At 42.7% G+C, this 9,498-nt stretch overlaps 1 protein-coding gene and 1 long non-coding RNA gene across 2 annotated transcripts in view; one reads left to right on the plus strand and one right to left on the minus strand.

Moving 5' to 3' along the window:
• The window catches only part of LOC106806059 (protein slit-like), a 26,511-nt gene extending 20,837 nt beyond the window's left edge, over positions 1 to 5,674 (plus strand). Inside the window, exons 16-18 of the mRNA XM_014807899.1 lie at positions 492 to 705; positions 1,990 to 2,205; positions 2,916 to 5,674. Of these exons, the coding sequence (XP_014663385.1) occupies positions 492 to 705; positions 1,990 to 2,205; positions 2,916 to 3,142 (657 nt within the window). The 3' untranslated portion in view covers positions 3,143 to 5,674. The remainder of the gene's footprint in view (positions 1 to 491; positions 706 to 1,989; positions 2,206 to 2,915) is intronic.
• A 1,531-nt stretch (positions 5,675 to 7,205) lies between these two features.
• LOC106806060 lies at positions 7,206 to 8,978 on the minus strand. The gene is made up of 2 exons (XR_001393497.1): positions 8,756 to 8,978; positions 7,206 to 8,291 (listed from the first exon to the last, which is right to left on the minus strand). It is a non-coding gene; the product is annotated as an uncharacterized LOC106806060 (long non-coding RNA).
• Positions 8,979 to 9,498: the final 520 nt, after the last annotated feature.

Consider the following 9,498-nt stretch of genomic DNA (forward strand, 5'->3'; position numbering starts at 1 on the left):
GAAACCACGGTTCCTCGCACGAAACCAGGTTTCGTGCCACGAAACCTAGTTTCATGGCAAGAACCGTGGTTTCTCGAGCAAGAAACTAGGTTTTGTGAGCACGAAACCTGGTTTCGTGCGAGGAACCGTGGTTTCTCGAATTATGATACAAATGGCTTGCCATATCCGGGCGTGTGCGCGCGCGTGTGCGCGTTAAGTTCTATATCTAGATACGGACACAGTGTAACTACACCCTATAGCTTCCACACACACCCCTCATTCACTACTACATCTACAATGACAATGCGTGCATGTTAAATTCAACTCCGAGTTGGCGAAAATAGAACATGTTCTAATCTCCCAACTAGTTGCTATCGATCGGTTGCTCGCGCAACTTTTGCGTTTACACTGCAGATTGTCGGTTGTATAGTTGGGAAGTTGGTTCAATTTGCCAATTCGCCAACACAAAGTCGGTAGTGTAAACCCAGCTTTATCCTCTCTGCCTCACACAGGTTAGTGACGGCAAGTACCACACGGTGGAGCTGATATCGAACGGCAAGAACTTCACATTGCGCATCGATGGCGGCCAGGCGCGTACGATCATGAACGAAGGAGAACGAGACTACGCCGAGATCAGTACACCGCTGTTCTTCGGCGGTCTGCCGGAGTCTGCGCAGGCGCGCGCTCTCAGTCAGTGGCACATACGCAACGGCTCGAGCTTTCATGGTAGGTGGCGCCAGAAGGGTGCTTGTATACGCTACTTGGAACGGTGAGGGAGTAGAACATAACTCGAACGAATTTTTACTAAACCTTTTAACCTTTTGACAAACGACACGAGGTACTGGGGTTCTCCGGCGTTAGGAAAGAAGAGGAAATAAACACGCATGCACTACAAGGGGGTTGAGACGTTGTTAAAGCGATCGTAAAGTTAGGACAAAACTTCAGAACGGTATTAACGATAACAACTTTTTATCGGTTTTCGCGATGTCGGGCAATATTTTCGATAAGGGTTCATTTGATATTTAGAGCTAGAAATAGTCCTACGACTCACCATCGTACCGACAACGGCTTCTAGCTTTTCAGCAATCTACGAACACGTGTGATGTGCCCGATTCGCATCGCCATTCACCGATAGTATAGGCGTTGTCAAGGTAGTTGCGCACATACGCCACGCTAGTGGGCATATATACGCACGCACACACACACACACACACGCACGCACGCACGCACACACACATATATACCCAAGAGCGTATTAAGTATGTATATAAGTATGTATATGTATTAAGTATGCATACTTAATACGCTCTTGATATATCCTATATGTAGATAACACACGCGAACGTGGTATAGCGCGTGCACTTGCTACAAGGCGTAACTGCTCACGAGGCGTACCTGAATACTAGATGCGGCGTGGTGTTGCGTGCACACGCTTCTGTTAATCCGATCTCCTTCCTTTAACACTCGGTGAAGAGCAAAATTCGAACATCACACCCTCGATGTATACATAATGTCACCATGAATCTGCTAACAAACGAACGTACGTTGTTATACACCAGCTGATGCCGTATCGCAACATCGCACGCGTGACACCGTCAGTGTTATTATAAATAAACAAATATCTGTTCTGTTATTCGCCGAGAAGACATACCAATTGCCCCCTCCACTCATCGTACGTCCCATCATTATCACAAGTATTCTAAACAAGCATTGTCGTACGCGCAAAAAATACGATCACGTATTAAGGGGTACGCATAATGTGTACGGATATACGGGTGTACGGGATGAATGATGTTTGTGTCACGTGCGTGCGTGCGTGTGTGCGTGCGTGAGTGCGAGTGCGGGCATGTGTATGCGCATACGAGCGTGTACGTGCGTGCGTATGTGTGCGTGCGTGTGACCATGCATGCATCGCATACATCACAGAATCATGGTGAGTCACAGAGAAGGATGTCATCATATTTTAATAGTCGTAGATCTCAAGTGTCTATCACTATACATCGTTTACAGGCTGCGTGAAGCGCGTCTTTATCAACGGAGAGCCGAGAGACTTTCTCAAGGCCACCAACCAGCATCTCATGGCTCCCGGATGTCCGCTGCACGACGGTGGCGGCCCCTGCGAGCGAAACAAGTGCAGCAATGGCGGCACGTGCGTCGTGTCGGGCGACAACATGGAGTATACGTGCAAGTGCAAGCGTGGCTACGGCGGAAAGTTCTGCGACATAGGTAGGCCGTTAGTTAGCATTATCTATATCACTGTAAATCATCGTTATTTTATTACATTTCATAATATTGTTCTTATATTTAATAGATTATTATAATATTTATTAATAATTATGTTATATTTATTATTTTGCAAAAATGTTGGTTTAATGAGGGAATTTATGATATTATATAAGGCAATAAGGCGATGCTTTTGTAAGTGGTTACCTACACGGCTAAACTCAATCGGATCATTTACTATATTAGGATGCTATTTTCGAGAACAAGCGCCATCATTAAATGCGCCAATGTTATTTCTAGCGGCTGGTTTAACTGTTATTCACCGTGGTGTGAAGACAAAACCTAGTGTTCTGTCACATGAGGCTTGTTTTTATAAGAATGGTAATTCCACAGTTCCATAAAAGGACGCTGTGAGGGAAAATGTGTAGCTATCAATGTTCTAGCACATGACAGTCTGTGGTACACGTGCCGATATGATAGTTTCACAAGTATACGTCATTTATAACACGGTGTACGACCTTGGAACATGGGATCGCGCACCAAATTTGTTTTCAGTTATATTGCTCATGTTTGTTTGTTATCTATTTGTTTTCCGTTTGTTTATGTTGTTTTCTTTTCTCGTCTTATGATTCATTCTTGTTTGTGATCGTTCTTTACTCGTCTTGCGCTGAATTTTTTGTTTGTAACTGTTCTCTACTCGCCTCACGTTTCAGGGCCGACGTGCCACAAAGATCAAGTGAAGCAGTATCACCAGGAGAACGACTGCAAGTCGACGAAGAAGGTGAAGTTAGCCGAGTGTAAGGGATCATGCGGCAACGGCTGCTGCAAGCCGGTCAAGTCGAAGCTACGGCGTGTGCGCATGGCGTGCACTAACGGCACGCGCTACACGAAGCGTCTGCAGGTCATCAGGAAATGCGGCTGCCAGGACTGCACGAACTGATGACGCGCTGCCCTGCGAAGAACGCGGCCGATAGGTGGCGCTGCTGAACGCGGCCGCTACGTGGCGCTGCGGTGCCGAGTAGAGGAGGCGCCACGATCGTTCGAGATATTACTGGAGATGATAGTTAGGGAGTGAATTTGACGTTCTAAGACTATAACTTACCTCTTCGTACGTGGTGTGGCTGCGTCTAGGCGCGACACTGCCTTAATATTCTGATTTTGTGAATTGTACCTTATGTCACGAACTACTGCAATATTCTTTGTGTTTCACTCGTGTCGTTTCGTTAGCTGATTGCCCTCACTGACAAACCAGTGGCAATCGTGTAAGACAACTATCTTAAGCAACACGTTAATATGACGAGTGCATATATAACAGGAATTGGTATGTCTAAATATTGCTAGTTCATAATACGTGCATGCATAATACGCCATGTCTTCCCGTCACAGATATGTGCACTGTTAGCTTCTCAGTGCACCCGCGTGTTTCTGATAATCAGCGGACAAACAAAGCCCTACACAATATATAATTATACAAAATACGTGAGGAATGGGCGTACGAAATTTGCCCCCATATTCACGTCTACAATACGTCATCGTCGGCAAATCAATAGATGGTGAATTGATGACATTTTCCCGCGCATTTCAATCGGCGCTTTATGAACAGCTTATCGTGATTCCGCTACGTCCGTACATGTAAGCAGTACTCGGATGATTCAGAGTCAAGAGATCCGCGGGATGACTACAAGTATTGAGATAGGTTGGCACTATAAATACCGTGTATGCGATATAAGTGGGTAGCTGTTGGGTAGGGGCGTGCGCCCGCAGTGTATATAAACAGCATGAGCGTTGAGCTTTTAAGGTAATTGTTAATGTTCTAGATTCCTGTCACTGGCGATCACTATCGTGTGTTTTTGAGATTGGAACCGAGAGAGGACGTAGTGAGGGGTAGCGAGGAGGATACTTTTAATTATATATAATATACATGTGATCCCACATATTTATTCATTCTGTCAATACGATGCCGCGCGTATATAGGTGACGACGTTTATTGTCAATGTGACACAATGTGACACTCGTGCGCGCGCACCGGGCGACACATTGTAGCTCTATTGTGTACATTTGTATATGACTGTTTTGTACTAAGAGAATCGGCAGCTCTCTGCGGCCACTAACATGTACTACGATCGGAATCGAAATTTTCCAGTTGATTTGCTTGTTGATATTTTTTGTTTCGTGAGTTTATTGCCTATATAGGCATATAGATATATCCTGTCTTCGTTGATATTAATGAGTACTATTTGGCATGAAGAGGGCCATGCAGTCGCAGGTAGTAAATTATATTGGTCGATATTAAACGCGAAAAATGTTTGTTTGCGCCAGTGAAACATGCTTAATTTGTAGATGCGGTATATGGCTGCGATTTGTAACATAACCGATCAAATAACTTACAAAAACTTCCCCGTTTTTTCGGGCAATCTGTCGTTTATTGTAAGTATTTTTCGCGGCATTTTCATAGACGAGTAGTCCCGTGTGAGGGGGTGGCGTGGGTAAAGGAACACGCATGAACGTAGTACTATTACATTACACTAATATCATATCGTTGTGCACTAACTTCAGTGCATGATTATATACGGAGTGGAATCATAGTATGACCACTAAATGTCTCAGATATCGTACAACTAAGGAGTAGAAAGCTGTCTTGATTTCTCTTGAGTAAAATGCACTGTTGTAGATTTTGTAAAGAACGATTGTTACATGAAACGCCATAGCGTGAGTAATAGCATTAGAATGAGCAATTCTTCATGGGCTTTACCTTTGACAGATAAGCTGTATAAAGGTGTTACAGAGACTAGTTAAATAGAAACATTAATTCTAACAACTACCTGTTAAGAATTTTAAGCAGATGTCTCTCGGTGATGAAACGAACAATGAAATCTCTTCTGTCTGAGTTAAATATAAGTAATAGAAATGAAATGGAAATGCGATAGAATGGATCAAATATAATTTAAGGCGGTTCCGCATTAATATCCACATGTGGCTGCAGTGACTTCAAAGTTAACAGTTGACACTTAACGAACGTAAAATCCACATGGAGTATATATATCGTGGAAAATCTTTCATTTACTAAAAACATTTGTCCCGTTTTAATCATCCCCATAAACTGCTACGATTTTAGGCTAGTTTTTATTTCGCCCATAAAGAAGTTAATTAGGAAAATCTTATTTGGAAATACGCTTAGCAACATATTGCTGTTAAATTCTGCAACAGTGAAGAGTTTGAGAGACCTTTGTAATACAGGCGCTTTGATCTGTGACACTAAGCTACTGTAATTATGTACACAGTCGAAAAGTCTCTATTTTAGATTAGAAGTATTTTGTATGTTTACAAATGTTACTATATAATTATGCGCTTTTTGTGTTCTTATTGATTTATTTATCGGTGGACGTCACCGCAGATGATTGACCGGATCATCGATACAATATCTGATCGATAATATACCCTATAGTAATAAAGACATACGTTTATAATCCAATCTCATGTGTCCTTCGTGTCTTGGTGAGCTAGAAGTTGTCGATCGTGTATATAATATATACTTATTAATATATATATATATATATATTATATATATATATATATTTGAGAGAGAGAGAGACAGAGAGAGAGATGAGAGACTTCGCTGATTTTGAATTGGTTTACGTAATTAAATGTGTGTCGGTTGTGTGGCGTCTGCGATGCGTGCGTGCGCGCGCGCCAGGCGTGCATTTACAGGTGTGTGTGTGTGTGTGTGTGTGCGCGGTGCGCGTGTCGCGCAGCGTGTGCGTGTGGCGTGTGCGTGTGCGTGTGCGTGTGCGTGGTGCGCGCGCGCGTGGTGTGTGGTGTGTGGTGTGTGTGTGTGTGTGTGCGGTATGTGTGTGTGTTGAGCGCCAGGCGCGCGGCGTTTGTGCTGTGAGTGTGTGCGCGCGTGTGTGCGGCTTTAGGTTATCGAGAAGTGTGTGGGTCGGGCGATCTGTAATTGAGGGGCCAACAATTTAGCGTCAATTGCGTTGCAAAGTAGCCGTTTCAACGTATGTGCCGGAAAAAGCAATATTTGTTTGAGTTAACAACATATGGTGTTACTTGCAAGCATCGAAATTCACATGATTTATCAGCATTGTTTGGTATGTATGGCCGCGCAAGGGAAACACCGTAATACAGCTAGATTCAGTAAGTCGGATCCGGATGTCATCTGTTATGAACCGCCGCCCACAACATATGCCCACCGCCTGTCAGCAATGACGTCACTAGCAGTAAGTGCTGACGCGCGCATTCGTACGACGTACGCGTCATCATAAATGCGTGTGACCTGAGCAATTATCATGATGATATTAAAGAGGACGCTCCACTTTCTATCATACAGCCACGGCTAATAATGTCACCAGAATGTTTAATTAATCATTCGATGTAAGGTTCTGTGACTCTGTCTCACCGAGCGAGAATTCGGTCTCTCTATTATTTCTCCGTGTAGTATAATTGCCCGCAAGCCTTTGATGGATGATGATAAATTATTATAGTTTCTCCCTTTGAGTAATTAGAATAATCGCACATGGACGCATCGATTCCTACTCTTCATATTATCGCGTACAACGAACAAGATCTTTCAAACATGAAAACGCGTCGCATCTATAATAATGGTTTATTGTGCACGGACATTAGGGCGGACATTTGATGCTGCATACTTTGAGCCCCATTCTCCTTGTTTTCTTTGTATTGGCTGTTTTTGTCATTAAAGGCTAGCCAAGCCTGTGCAATTATCAGCAAAACCTTTGCACTTATACAATATTAGCAGCGATGTAGTGCAACGAAGATGCGCGTATTCATACAGTGCGTAACGTAGTATAGGTGCGTTTGCGTCATTGCGTTAAAATTTTAATGTAAACATTTGACTAGTGTCATGTCATGTCCTAAGTTAATAAGCCAATGTTTATCACAATATCATGGTTCACATGAAACGGTATAATTATTAAAGTATCTATAGTTATAGTACTAAATCGTGACGATTCGAAGAATACAAAAACGACATGTAATTACGAATTCAGTGATTTTAATAAACTTTAATGAAAAATTATAATCAATATTGCTTGTTGTCCATATTGAATATCGGTCAACGCGAAAACTGAATTCATCTTACCCTAAAGATATGTTCACACACGATATATACTCATCTTGCATCACATGAGATCATCTCGCGCGATACTCTAACCTCAACAATTGATTGCAAAGCTAACACAAGGCCAGGTTATACTGCCGCGCTGTGCATCATATGCATATACACACACTGCCGTTTGATCATATCCTCATAGTAGCGACTATAATGCTAAATTACGTATACAAAACTATTTTTCTGACACTATAAATTTAACACGAAGCAGGTATAAACTGCCACTGCGCACGTTTTGACGAATTCCGTCATCGATTCTAAAGACATATTTAATAAACAGACGAGTTAACGACCTAAAATTAAACGCCGCCTTACTTTTATGAAACTGCCATGTGAATGCGTTTTTCAATAGTCGCTACAGAAGGTCTTTAGTAAACTAAATCGTTTAACCGCCTTCCTACGGTTATAATTTGATTCATTTTTCTTTCTTCGTGTAATCGCACCGCCAGGGATGGCGCGTCATAAAGATTTTGAAATGGCATTCCCTTTCGCATTCACGCGAAATCCCTTACATTCACACTGATTCCAGTTACAATTGGAAGGTTACACTGCTTCAGACCAGAAGTGACGAAAATATGAATGCAAAATAGATTATCAGCCCTACACCGCCCCGGCCACCTATGGGCAATTATACATGTAAAAAACCTACTCAACTCTTAATGGATTAATTAAAGGATGAATACTGATACTGGAAAGTATACAAATAATATCACTAAGATCGTATACTATAGGATAAACGTACGGCGGCCAGTCTACGCCCTGATCCACCGCAAGAATTACAACACAGGAATGACCGAAAGAAAATCTTTTCTTTGAACGTAGGATTAGAAACCGCTTTTGATTGCGGCGAGAAGAATTGCGGTCTATTTCCCACAATCCTCTGCGTCATTCTCTGTTGGCATCGGAGACTGTGCATCTGCGTATATTTTTCTGTATATTTCGGGTACTTTAACTGCAAACAAACAATTAAATGCGATAATATAATTATATAGATATATATATATATATATATATATTACACGCACCTAATTTTAACCATAATACGAGCAAATATATATAGTTATTAATATAAATTATAATTATGGTAGAAAGCTCCTAGCTGCCACGTCATCAAGATAAAGATTGTGAACAAAATCAACTATTCAGTCGCCTGCTTATCAGGTTATTATATTCTGGCGTACTAGTGTGTGTTTGTATGTGTGTGTGTGTGTGTGTGTGTGTGTGTGTGTGTGTGTGTGTGTGTGTGTGTGTGTGCGTGTGCGTGTGCGTGTGCGTGTGCGTGTGTGTGTGTGTGTGTGTGTGTGTGGTGTGTGTTGTGTGTGTGTGTGTGTGTGTGTGTGTGTGTGTGTGTGTGTGTGTGTGTGTGTGTGTGTGTGTGTGTGGACGGTTGGCTGTACAGTGCGCTGGCTTGCTTACCGGCACATCCCGAAGCATTGTAAGGCCGTAAGCTTGCGCTGTCCAAAGCAGCGATGGAAACATACGTTTCTCTCGTCGCGAAACGCTGCTCCGCCCCCGCCGAACGACTGTGGCGCCACCTCTAGCGAATCGCCCTCACTCTGGTTGTCGCCGTCAATGTCCGCAGCGAGGAGCCACTTGAGGGCGTTGCCCAGGTCCGTCTCTCGGCCACCACGTGGTTGAGCTGCAATGACGTCATCGTTACTGACGTAATCAACGCACTGGACTCAATCTGACGTCACCATTCGGGTGACGTTGCTCGTGTTTCGTTGAAATTCGTTTGATCAGATATGCGAAGAACGTGAGGCGCTTCACTTGCTGGATAAAACCTCTGCGAGCAAGCGTTCTGACAGCGACAACATCATTGGCCCGCTTCTGCAATTTCTCCGGCGTCACTTATAGAGAGCATAAACACGCTAGCTTATTATTATTTATAGCTAATTTATATTATATAAAATATATTACATTACATTACATTTATTCACATTATATATTTAACGCGCGAATAATTTCATCTCAGATTTTTTCTATCATCCAGAGCAGCATAGACGGTAGACAGACAAGAGCTCCCGTCTATAATGAGTATTCTAAGAATGTGATCGGTAGCAAATAATACAGTTAGCTCTCAGTAGAGCTCGCTGTGATATTGTACAAAGCCTAGTGCATCACATAGATTATATTGACGCGTTGGTATGATACGCTGC

This window comes from Priapulus caudatus, unplaced genomic scaffold, assembly GCF_000485595.1.
Source record: "Priapulus caudatus unplaced genomic scaffold, Priapulus_caudatus-5.0.1 Scaffold139, whole genome shotgun sequence".
Lineage (NCBI taxonomy): Eukaryota > Metazoa > Priapulida > Priapulimorpha > Priapulimorphida > Priapulidae > Priapulus > Priapulus caudatus.